The sequence below is a fragment of the Mandrillus leucophaeus genome, unplaced genomic scaffold (assembly GCF_000951045.1).
Source record: "Mandrillus leucophaeus isolate KB7577 unplaced genomic scaffold, Mleu.le_1.0 Scaffold1491, whole genome shotgun sequence".
In the NCBI taxonomy this organism is placed as follows: Eukaryota; Metazoa; Chordata; class Mammalia; order Primates; family Cercopithecidae; genus Mandrillus; species Mandrillus leucophaeus.
This window is the reverse complement of record NW_012101467.1, coordinates 139818-152927: the sequence shown is the minus strand read 5'-3', so window position 1 is coordinate 152927 and position 13110 is coordinate 139818. Positions and strand designations below refer to the sequence as shown.

Below are 13110 nucleotides of genomic sequence, written 5' to 3'. Positions count from 1 at the left end.
TCCTCTTCTGTCTTGCAAACAGCAGCCTTCTCACTTCTCTTAGGCCTCCCATGGAGGGGAGAAAGAGAGAGAGAGAGCTGGTTTCTCTTCCTAATATATATATTAGGGCTAGGGCTGATAACAACCATTCTAGATCTTATTCCATCCACCTCAAGCACTCAGAGGGCAAAAGCCAATCCTCAGCACTAATAATTGATCATAAATCATTCTGACCATGCAAGAAAGAGCTCACTCACCGAATCATAATTTTAAATTTATGCCTTTCAAATGCATAGTCAGGAAATTTATTTCAAGTCCATTGTCATTTGCATCATAATTCATCTTGGTTCCTTCACCAGCAAAGTTTGAACGGTAATTCATGTTCCTTGGAAGTAAATCATTATGCTGTACTTTCCTCCAAGGACATGCGCTGTTTGAAATACATGAAGTTTTCATTCCTGGAAAAGCTCAGGGCCCCAGGGTGCATACACAGGGGTTGAAACAAGTCATGGCATCACTGTGAACCAGCATTTGAGAATGTCTCTATAAAGTCCTCAGCTTCAGGTCAGCATCCAGCTGAATAATTGGATGGTTGTCATTGCTTCACAGCTTCTTTCCAAGCCAAAATTCAGTGGAGTTGAAAAGATTAAGACCATTGGCAGCACATACATGGCAGCAACAGGTCTGAGCGCTGTGCCCAGCCAGGAGCACGCCCAGGTAAGATGTGTTGAACACTTAATGGCACAGGTGAGCCTCAGCCCCACCCCGGGACCAAAACAGCCATGAAATGCCCCAAGAACTGTGTATTATATACAACCTAAAGCTCAGGGTCAAGGTTCTATGAGAGAAGATGAAAATTCCAGACTTAGCGCCAGAGGATCTGTTCACAGAACTCCTTCTGCTGCCCAACAGGAGAAGAAAAACCAATCGGTATCTGCTTGTTAATACAGATAAATATACAACGAAGTAGAAGATGAAAGCTAGTTATTTGAAAGAGACTCAGTAAGGATGTTTCCAGGTCTTTTGATGTAAAAGAATGTAGTCAAGGCCGTGTGTGGTGGCTCATGTCTGTAATCCCAGTGCTTTGGGAGGCTGAGGCGGGTGGATCTCTTCAGCTCAGGAGTTCGAGACCAACCTGAACAACATCGTGAAACCCCATCTTTACCAAAAATACAAAAAACTTAGCCAGATGTGGTGGCATGCCCCTGTGGTCCCTGTTACTCGGGAGACTGAGATGGGAGGATGATTGAGCCCGGGAGGTGGAGGTTGCAGTGAACTGAGATTGCACCACTACACTCCAGCCTGTGTGACAGAGTGACACCCCATCTAAAAAATGAATTAAAATAAAAGAATGTGGTCAAAAAACAAGTTGGCCACATGGAAATTTCATTGAAAAGGTCATTTGGGCAAAACTGAATATCCTCAATCAACTAAGGTTTTCAAGATTTTCTTGTGTGTGTGTGTGTGAGAGAGAGAGAGAGAGAGAGAGAGCGAGAGAGAGAGAGAGAGCGCATGTACATAGACATGCTTGTGTAACTTGGAATATCAGTAGGGGCCCGTTAAAAAGACCTCGTTTCCCCTCAGGACAGTGGCCTTTGCTGTGGAGCCTGCCCTCTGCTGGGCAGACCACAGAAAAACAGAACACACTTTCTGTGGACAGGCAGGTTCCCAAAGAGAAGAAGGGCTGAGCATGTATGAGTCCCTCTCCCATACCCACCTCCCATGGGAAGAGTGAGAGCGGGGAGAGAGGCAGCAGGCACCATAACAGAGCTCCCTCTTCCAGGAATATCAGGAGACAGTCCTAGTTTCCCACTTAGCATTCATGCATTCATGGGCAAAGAGTAGAGTGTGGATAGACGTCTGACCCAAGAGGGAACCCTAGCGTTCTTCCAGTTAATTGGAGTGATATGTATTCCATTGGTTCTCCTCTTCAGGTGGTTGCCCTCAGGTTATTATTTTTTAATGAGTATGCATTACTTCAGTAATAAAGAAAATAAAAGAAACAAACAATAAAACAGACCCCAAAAGAACCTAGCCTTTGGATTCTGAGCAACACCTTCTCAAGCCATCATGGAGCCTGTGGCCAAAGGAAAACTGCTGTATCCTCTGCATGGTGCTGTAGATTTTTAATGATTAGGTTTTTTTCTAGAACATTAAAGTGTTAAAAAATTGAAAAAAAAATGTAAAATCAAGATACTAAAATGTACAACATTCTTTTACTTTTAAATATTATATTGATAATCCAAACCAGAACTAATTACAATTTTGCTTTCCTGGCTTTCATGGAAACAAATATATGCTTCTCCAATGCCTTTAATGTTCTGGAAAACATTGACCATTTAAAAAATATAACATTAAAACATATATAGAGACAGGCATTTTTCTTATTGCCTCAGGCTCTAAGATGCTCAGCACAACACTGTCAGGACCTATCTGTCTTAGTCTGCTTGGCCTGCCAGGCAGAATACCACAGGCTGGGTGGCGTAACCGACAGAAATTTATTTCTCACAGTTCTGAAGGCTGGGAAATTCAAGACTGAGGTGCTGGCCGATTAGGTGTCTGCTGAGGGCTTCTCTTCTGTCTTAGAAACAGTAGCTTTCTCACTTCTCTTAGGCCTCCCATGGAGGGGAGAGAGACAGAGACAGAGAGAGAGAGACAGAGAGAGAGAGAGAGAGCTGGTTTCTCTTCTACTTTAAAGAAGGTACGAGTTCTGTTGGATCACAGCTCCACCCTTATCATCTTCGTTGACCATAATTACCTCCTTACAAATCCCTCTCTTCAGTACAGTCACCTGGGAGGTCAGCACTTCAACATATAAACTTTAGGGAGGACACAATCCTGTCCACAGCAGTATCTTTATTTAAAATGTCATGGTTTTAGTTCATCTTGAATTTTTCTGCATTGATTTTGGTTTTTAAAAATATTGCACTAGGATATTGTTTCTCATGATTGCTGAGGGTTTTGCACCTTCTGAAGTTTCACCCCTGAGGTGAGTGCCTCACTTACCTCACCCTTATCCAGCTATGACTTGGAGGCTTCTCCAGCTCATCTAGTGAGGGCCGTCAGGAGCACTTCACCTGATCACATCCACTCCAGCCCTTTGCTCTTGGACAGCCAACTACCAATCCTTTGGCAGGGCCTCGGAGTGGGAGATCTTTCGAGGCATTACCAGGTGAAGACCTGTTCCACGTTCAGTGTCACTCTACAGCCCAGGGTGCGTGTCTGCCTGTTCTTCCTGACCCGAACTCTGCCTCCATCGGACCCAGTCTCCTGGATCTTCAAGAAAAGTATCCAGGTCTTTTCCTTTCTGCAGCCACACTTTATAGACTAAGAGTTTGTATCCTCTGCCTTTACCTTTCACCTTCCACTTTCTCTCCACAGCTCCACAATCCTGCCTCACCAGTGCCATCAGGAATTCTACTCTCGATGACCAAAAAAAAACACTTCCAGATTCCAAAATTCCCGTCCAATCACATTCTCTGAGAATTCGTCCTGGGTGACGTCCTGTCTGTGGGTGGCCGTTGCCTTTGCCCAGTAATCCTCCCTTGGCTTTTGAGCCCTTCCATTGTCTGGCCCCAGCCTGTGGTCCCTCTCTGTGGGACATTGTAATATTCTTTCCCCAGCCCCTCTTTGTCAGGGACCTCTCCTAAGACTTTATCCATCCCCTCTGCACGTTTGGTCTGCACCAAAACCTCTATCCACTGTCTTGACCATTGGGCAGACTTGGATCACTTCCAGCTTCCTATAGACACTCTGCTTTCTAACACTACTGCCATTTTCTTCTTGTCCTCCCCACTTTGGAAACAGAGCACCAATCCTCTGCCCCAGCCCACTGCCCCGACCCATCCTCTACTTCTCCCTACAGTCTCTACACCAGCCCTCAAACACGCATGTGCTTTCGTGCAGACCAACCTGGGTTCTATCCACATCCTCTCCAGGTATGGTGCACCCATGACCTGTAGCAGCACCACCTGTGGTGGTTGTTAGAGTGGTTTCCAGGGACAGCCCCAAGCCTACTGTGTCTCTGGGGTGGGTTGGGGACCCCTATTTCCACTAGTTCACCCAGGTGATTCTGACACTCACAGAAGACGCCCTGCCTGATCAAGGAGCCGTTCAGAATCTCACTCATCACAATGCCAAGGCTCCAACTTTCACAGAAGGCTTTCCTGTGCCCCGACCTGGGGAGCTTTGCCTCACCTGGCTGTCTGGGTCCAGAGCGTATCTCCTTTCTTCACTGTTTGCTACCTGTTATTTTCAACTTTCCTGGAAGTGTGTGTATGTTTCTTAGTCACCATCCAGACTATAGCAGGTGCCATGTCTTATGCAGTGGCCTTCAAAGTCCCCAGCAGGGCCTTTAAGTGATCACCTGTGTTTGTTCAAGGAGTGATTGCACCTGTGCCCACTCCATCTCCCAGACAGTATGTAGCTTCCTTCACTCTGTTTTACAATCCTTCCACTTCCAATGCAAACCCTCTGATTTATTTCGCTGACCTTGTTGAACCTTTACTGAATGGCTCCTGAGCCCTTACAACAAGCTTAGGAGGTAAGTAGTAAAACTCTTTGCCCATCTGAAAGTTGGAGAAACTGAGGCATGCCCTAGGGAAAACAAGCAGCCATAGAGTAGGGCTCAGACCTGGGCACTCTGGGTGTATCTGTCTGTCCAGAGTTCCGCACGGCAGCCTCTGGTGCTGCCTCCTGTCGTCCTTGGCTCACCTGCCCCTCCACCAGCCCCCACCCTTTCCTGAGCATCCCTGCATCCCTACATTTGTATCTATCCTATTGACTCATCGCTGCTCCCAGCCCTTTAGCAAATCCCTTCCCAGGAGCCCCGTTCCTCCACCTTCAGCTGCCCCAGCAATGAAACTTGACTTCTTAGTTATCCTTGAATGACTTACTGACTTCAAACCCAGCCACTGTTGTTAACACATGACTGTTTTCAGGGTAGAGTTGAAAGAGCATGACTGTCAAATGAAACTGCTCATTAATTAATATTATAGCTAAGTGTTCTGCACTTCTGTTACCTTATGCATGAAATGGTGATCACGCCCGTTGCATGAGGCTGTTGGGAAGACTATATTTAGTATGCAAAATACTTAATCGACTTCATGGGCATAGTAAGGAATAAAACTGCTAACAGTAATAATAATATAGTTGTGGTTGAGCCATGTTTTGCATATTGCTACCATTGCTGCCTCAGATAGAACAGAGATAAGGGTTTTAGGACATTGAAATATGATATGTCATCATATCCATGAAGGGAAATTCTCTCAGTACTGTATGTGCTATTTGTGATTACAGCACTTAATTAGATTCTTTACAAGGGCATCCTAGAAATATTTTGAAGTGCAATGAATGTATTCTGAAATGAAAGTTCATTACAATTGATTTGGGGCAAATAACATACCTGATAAATATTCATGCTAATATTAGTTACTTTTATAAGAAATGAATGTCACTTTGACCTTTTGTAACTGGCCCGAAATGGGCTTAAATCTTTGCTTCTCTAGTTATAAACAAAATACTTTCTATTGATTGTTTAGCCAAATCTTTAGTCTGGCAACAAAAGATATTCAGTTTACAAAATATATAGGGTAACCCAAGGATTAATGTCTTTTTCTTAAACCCAAAAAGAGGCAAATTATCTGGGTAATAGCCTTTTGAAATTTAGCCTTTATTTGTAATTACCTCTGCATGTTCTGTTTGCAGTAACAACATACTTACCCATGGAGAAACAAGTGCATAGAAGTATATCAGCACCTAGTGAGGCAGGGCTTTTGTGCCTGGCTCTGCTTTGCCTCATTTGTACTTTTTAATGAAATGATCCATTCCAATTTTTTGCTTAAGTCAACAATGTGGCTAAACGGTTGCATTACATGCAAGAACTGATTGTTGTTTTTAGAAGAAGCAGGCATTTGTCAAGAAAGGAAATATTAAACTGGAAATGGGCTCTCATTCATTCCCTGAACACACTCCCTGAGGTGCTCTCATTTTCTACCGACCACTGAATCCAAGCCAGGGTGTGAGGTAGGCACAGACAATCTGGAAAGATTAGAGGGATCCTGTCAAATGGGCCAGAGAGGAAATTAGGAGTCATTCAGAGACCATCCCTACCAGTGTCATAGTAGTTAAGGGGTCCATTAAAACTAATAGCCCCAGTTCCCTTCACTGGTAAGAATCAAGAATAGCTTAGGTCTCTGTGGAAATGAAAAGCAAAAAATCCTAAGTCTGTGTATTTTTGTGCAAACACCAAAGCTGTCATGATGTGTCAGAAGAAGAGAGAAATTTCCTTCTGCTTTCATGCTGTTAGCAGGAAACTCAAAACTGAAAGAAAATGAACTGTCCATCTTCACTATACATACAGAGAATCTCAAAGACACTTAAAAGGTCAGGCAAATTGGTCGTTGTTAAAGCTGTACATAAGTGGGAAAGTACCACACTTAGCCATAAAACAATACTAGTATCTTCCTCCTAGATGGCTGTCATGTCAAGCAGAATGACAGGTATCTCTTCACTATCATGAAGGAGCCTAAGACCCAAGACCCAGGGATGCAGGCTGAATGCATTGCTTGTATCCATTCATTCAATCTTAACTGAAACCCAATGAGATAGGGAGTTGGCTGGGTGCAGTGGCTTGTGCCTGTAATTCCAGCACTTTGAGAGGCCAAGGCAGGCGGCTCACCTGAGCTCAGGAGTGCGAGACCAACCTGGCCAACATGGTGAAACCCTGTCTGTACTAAAAACACAAAAAATTAACCAGGCATGGTGGGTGCACAACTGTAGTCCCAGTTACTTGGGAGGCTGAGGCAGGAGAGTGGCTTAAGCCTGGGAGGCAAAGGTTGCAGTGAGCCAAGACGGTGCCAGTGCACTCCAGCCTGGGCGACAGAGCAACACTCCATCTCACACACACAAAAAAGGTAGGGCATTATTGTCCCATTTAACAGGTGAGGAAAACTGCGGCCCAGAGAAGTTAAATGATTCTACCAAGGCCGCACAGCTAATGACTGCAGAAACCGGAACTGAACCTATTTTTGCCTGACACAGGCAATATTCCATTAGCAACCCTCTCCCAGGTAAGCTGATTATCACAGCATGCAGTTTTGATGCTCAGCTGGGAGAAGTCTGAGCATAAAAGCTGAGAAGTCTGATGAGATCTCCTAGAAGCCCGTCAGGAGAACAAAATGCTCCTTAGATAACAATCCCCAGTTCCCTTCCAAATCAGATACAGGGGAACTTGAACACCAGAAGTTTTTCAGCATAGAACACAGGGCCAGGCACATAACAAATGCTCAGTGAATATTTATGGAAGGAAGAGGGAGAAGAGAGTACAGAAGAGGAAAGTTATGTTTATTTTAGCCTGAAAGATTACCTCGATTATTACCAAACAGACGCTTGGGTTATAAAATCGTCTTGGTAAACATGCATCTACTGTAAGCAATGTTCCTTGCTGGTGAAACTTCCAAAGCAACCAGTTTATAAAATGTGTTTCAGGGAACTGAGTAGTCTTTCTCTGTAGCTGGAAGCCCGTTAAATATCTGGGGATATGTAACATAAATTATTCAGATCATAGGAGAAATAACTGCTTCCTACTGCCATCAGATATTTATCTAGAGCACACTTATGAAGACTTGTTGAAATGAATTGAGTTCTTCTAGAGACTGAACATAATTTTTTCTAGGGTTTGCTAAGCCCAAATGAGTTATTGATGTTGAATTAAACTTCATTCCCAGAACTCAATCTCTTCTTTTATTACTGAGGTCACTTAAAACCTCCAATTTAAACCATCTGTGTGAAAACAGATTGGGCAATAGTTTCTCAAGGGGCAGAGCTTATCTGCTGCACCTTGGTTTGGTAAAAAGCAAAATCATTTCTCCCATGGCAAATATGTCCTCCTTACTTGGACAGTTGTAATTTTTACTACACAAGATTTTGCTCGTTGATTTAACAGCTTGTGCTTCCTGTTAAGGAGGAAGATGTTTTCCAACTGACTGCACAAGCCTCCAAATCAGGTTTTCCCCATAAATCGCAAGACAAAAAAATACTAGTGAGCTCTGATAGAAAAGACTAACTGTTCTTAAGAAATGACATTCTGAAATTCCACCAATGTTAGCTGACAGTCAACTTCATAGCTCCAATTTTGTAGTTATATGGTTTTTCTCTCATGACTCTGAGTTGAGAATTTACTGCAATAGTTCTATTTCCCTTGACTTTTTCTGGAATGATATAATTCACCTGAGGATAGGAAGATGTCTTTCTCTCTTGACCAGAGATTTAGTTCTTCTTCTCCATTCATATTTATACTGTTTAGTGCAGTGATTCTCAACTGGGAGGAATTTTATTCCTTCCCCATGCCCCCCGGAGCATTGTCATTGCCAGTAGAGACATTTCTGGTTGTCACAATGAGAGGTGAAGGATGCCCCTGACATCCAGTAGGCAGAGACCAGGGATGGTGTTAAACACACTGTGACATGCAGGACAGCCCGCAGAATAGAGAATAACTCAGTTCAACCCAGTTCAAGTGTCCATGGTGCCAGGGTTGAGAAACCCTGCGTTGGTGCAATCCCCCACATGCTCCTTATTAAACTCTGTGTAGAGCGGATGAATAACCCCTTCTTCATTTTCCTCTCCCCTTCAGCTACCACCTTGGGAGTAGCTTTTCTCTACCTTGCTGTCACCTTGAATAGGTGCTTATGTCTACAGTCTCCATCTATCTTCTCACCCATCCCTTCTGAGTCTCTGAGAGTTGGGCTTTCTCTTCACTTTCCATAGAGGATGCTCCCCCAAGGTCAGCAGGTGGCTCTTCTTTATCCTCAGACCTTTCTTCATCTCTGATTTAGCTCCCTTTCGGATCCAACGCTCATCTCAGAAGTCACTCCCTAAGGCCCACAACAGCCTGATGTTCCGTTTCTCCTGGCCTTCTCTCAACTGTTTTCCAGTGTGCCTTGCTGGCTCCCCTCCCCTCGACCTGTGGCCTAGCCAAGGGTGTATTCCCAGCTCAACCCTCTTCTATCCTATTCTCCTTTCTTCCCATGGAGGCCCCGCCTGCTGCAATAGGCACATTCATGATCCTTCCTGGGTGCGTGCTCTTCACATGCACAGCGGTCAGCTTTGACCTTCCGCCAAAGCTTAATGAGTCCCTGTCTGCATTCTTCCCAGCCATTTCCTCTTGGTGATCCTACTGCCAACCTAAAGTCATTCAATAAACATTTATTGAGTTCTTCTTCTTTGTCAGGTACTTTATTCTGCTGTGGAGACACAGATTAATAGAGCAAGGTCTCAACCCTGGTGGAGCTCACAAACCAATGAGGGATGCCGACTTGAAAAGACACACAGCCCTGGCTTCCGAGCTAACACAGATGGCCATTCGGCCAAGCAGCCATGCCGGGCAGGCCTGGGACCGCATGTCAGTGAAACCTCGAAGGCCCAGCAGCTCACCAGGCAGGCTGGAACAGAAACCCTTCTCCACACCATTTTGGTGCACAGAATCATTAAGTATTGGGGGAGCAGGAACCTTCAGGATATTTAAATGAATTAAATGAATTCTATGCATATAGTAATAATGTAACAAAAAATAGAAACGTTTAAAAGGTGAAATTCAAAATATAAATATAGTAAGTGCTACAAGTTAATGTTAAATATAAACAGGTAACAGGAATGATAAACAGAAATTCATAGGAAATCTGCAAAGAAATGTTCACTTCTTCCCACTGGGAAATCTTCAGGACTTCTCTCCTTCAGCTCTGTGATTCTCTCGTCCTCATGGGATGACACAGCCCTCGAGGACAAGTAAATGAGGGAATTGTTACCCTCCGTATTAGTTTGCTAGGGCTGCCATAACAAAGTACTGCGGACAGGGGGCTTAAACCACAGAAGTTAATTGCCTCCCTGTTCTGGAGACTGGAAACCAAAGATCAAGTCATCAGCAAGGTTGGTCTCTCCTGAGGCCTCTCTTCCTCCCTGTCGGGCCTCTTTCCTTCTCCTTGTGTCTTCACACGGCCTTCACTTTGTGGGTGACTGGGTCCTGACTGCCTCTTCTTAAAAGAACACCGGTCATATTGGATTAGGGCCCACCCATATAAGCTCATTTTATCTTAATCACCTCTTTAAAGACCCTGTCTCCAAATATGGTCATATCCTGAGAGACTGGGGTTAGGACTTTAACATATGAGCTTGGAGGGACACAATTCAGCTTAAAATCCTCCATTTCAAGGCCTAAGAGGGCAAAAGGAGGGGGATGTTTCCAGAACTAGAGAGAGCTGCAGTGCAGAGACAGTAGCTGCCACCCGGGGCAGTAGCCCTTGTCCTCCGTGAAGAAGACTGACCCCTGTGGAAAGCATGCGGTGAGCAGGGAAGAGGAGGAACGAGGCCCCAAGCCTCCTCCCCACTCTCTTTTTTTGCAGCATCTCCCAATGGGCGATCCCCACTGGCTGCCCAAGGACAAGGAGCGGGCACCCCCTAGCGGTCAGGCCACCAGAGCTAGAGCCCAGCAGAGAAAGGCAAAGGCCAGCTGTGGAGGGGAAAAGAGGGAAGAAGGCGCCAGCCCCTCCTCAAAGCCAGCTTTCCTTGGTGATTTTTGGACTAATACAGTATAGGTTCCCCCTGGTCAGCCTTAGCCCGCATCATGCTTTTGGCCTGAGGGGGCCTGAGACACGGAAGTCAGTGTTTCCTAGCGCCTCCTGTCTCACCTTGGCCACACAGTGCTTCCTTGAGATGGGATTTGATTCTCACAGAACGTCTGCCGTGCCTTGCAGCATTAGAATTTGCCAGCATTCCTTTCGGCCTAAAGCTCAGGTTTGGGATGAAGGGGAAGTTTCCCGCTGTGATGCTCTAACTTCCGTCCGCCTGTGTGTGTGTGTTCTCAGGAGCCCGAGCGGCAGTACATGCACATTGGCACCATGGTGGAGTTTGCCTTTGCCCTGGTAGCGAAGCTGGATGCCATCAACAAGCACTCCTTCAACGACTTCAAATTGCGAGTAGGTACGTTCTACAAAGAGGTCTCGGTTTCAGTTGTGGCAAAGATGTGGAATAAGGGGTAAGTCATAGGGGACATTGATGATCCTTTCAGTGTTGGAGTAGAACAATTCCAAATGCATCCCGTTGCAAGACTGGATGACAGAAGGAAGGACACTTTTGGACAAATTAGAAAAAGCACCCCTTTGATTGGACCTAGGCTGCCGGCACTCAGCCAAGGTCCCGTCCACAAGCATGGCATGCACAGCCTTGAGCTGTCGTGCATTGCTCATTCACTGTGAGACATCCACAGAGAGCAGCTGCATTATTTTATGGGCCGTTGCCAATGAAACTGGGACCTGCCACTAACGATGAGATTCATCCATATTTCAGAGATGTAAATATGTTTTGTTTTCTTTTTTTAAAAAAAAAAAAGGTAGGTCTTAGAATTGTTGCAATACAGTCCCAGCTTCCTGGGGCCACAGTTGTAAGACCACCAAATGTGGGGTAGGTTCTGAAACAGTGACAGCTTTTCAGATTGTGTTCAAATCCTAGAGAGAAAAAATTAAAATCCAGCTTTCTTTATAATATTGTTTAAAAAAATAACCTGTAGGCCTGGTGCGGTGGCTCATGCCTATAATCCCAGCACTTTCGGAGGCTGAGGTGGGAAGATCACTTGAGTCCAGGAGTTTGAAACCAGGCTGGGCAACATGATGAGACCCCATCTCTACAAAAAGTAAATTATTTGAGCTCGGTGGTGCACGCCTGTAGTCCCAGCTACTTGGAAGGCTGACGCAGGAGGATTTATTGAACCCAGGAGGTTGAGGCTGTAGCAGGCCATAATGGTACCACTGCAAACCAGCCTGGGTGACGGAGAGAGACCCTGTCACAAAAAAAAAAAAAGTAACCTTTGCTTGGTTGAAAACAGAGGCTTCCAGATTTCTAAGTTTTTAACAGACTTTAAGTTGATTTTTTTTAGCATGTTTCATTACTTGCCTTTTACAAATTGTTATTTTTTAAAATGTGTGTTTTAAGTCATCAAATCAACACACAGCTGGGTCGCGATGTGTGCACAGTTACTTGCAACCGTTCAGATTTCTAAGAGCTTCCTTGACCATGTTATGGTTTTCTTGGCAACACATTTTGCTTCTTCTGACAGTCAGTTTATATACGAGCAGTTCAGGCAACAAATTCCATCTGAATGGTTTTTAACACTCTCTTACATACAAATTTCAACTTTAAAAAGAAATCTACATATTTAAAGCCATCTTCTTCTTTTGCTATGGGTATGTCCCGAATTTCATTTAAATCCAAAATACGTTACATCTCTTTCACAAATGAGATGTGTTTCTCTCTGCTTGTACTATTAGTTGTCAGTGTTTACTCGTATTTTCCTTTTTTTTTTTTTTTTTTTGAGACGGTCTTGCTCTGCCACCCAGGCTGGTGTGCAGTGGCACGATCTCAGCTTGCTGCAACTTCCACTGCCTGGGTTCAAGCAATTCTCCTGCCTCAATCTCCCAACTATCTGGGATTACAGTCCTGTGCTACCGCACCCAGCTTATGTTTGTATTTTAAGTAGAGATAGGGTTTCACCATGTTGGCCAGGCTGGTCTCTCACTCCTGACCTCAAGTGATCTGCCCACCTCAGCCTCCCAAAATGCCATACTTTTCTTTCTGCTTTCTCACTTCTGAGCATAGTAAACCCCTATCGGGGGTGCTACCTTACACAAAGATGAGATGACCACACCAAACATGGGCATGTCCCTTTGACCCCAGAGACTCTACACTGTTTTGACAGCTTGGAAAATGGGCTCCTCAAATTTTGCCACTATGCCTCTTTAAAAAAAAAAAAATGTATTACATGAACGTATTAGTCAGGGTTATCTAGAGGGACAGAAACAATAGGATAGATGTATATATAATAGGTTAGATGTATATATAATAGGTTAGATGTATATATAAAGGAAAGTTTATTAAGGAGTATTAACTCACACAATCACAAGGCGAGGTCCCACATTAGGCCGTCTGCAAGCTGAGGAGCAAGGAAGCCCGTCCGAGTCCCAAAGCTGAAGAACCTGGAGTCTGGTGCTGGAGGGCAGGAAGCATCCAGCCCAGGAGAAAGATGTAGGCTGGAAGGCTAGGCCAGTCTAGTCTCTCCACGTTCTTCTGCCTGCTTTTTTTTTT

General features: G+C 44.7%; 1 protein-coding gene across 1 annotated transcript in view; it reads left to right on the top strand.

Annotated features, from left to right (window-relative positions):
- Positions 1 to 13110, top strand: part of ADCY2 (adenylate cyclase 2 (brain)) — a 215173-nt gene that overhangs the window by 192548 nt on the left and 9515 nt on the right. Inside the window, exons 20-21 of the mRNA XM_011974827.1 lie at positions 589 to 696; positions 10839 to 10953. Coding sequence (XP_011830217.1) covers positions 589 to 696; positions 10839 to 10953 — 223 coding nt within the window. The remainder of the gene's footprint in view (positions 1 to 588; positions 697 to 10838; positions 10954 to 13110) is intronic.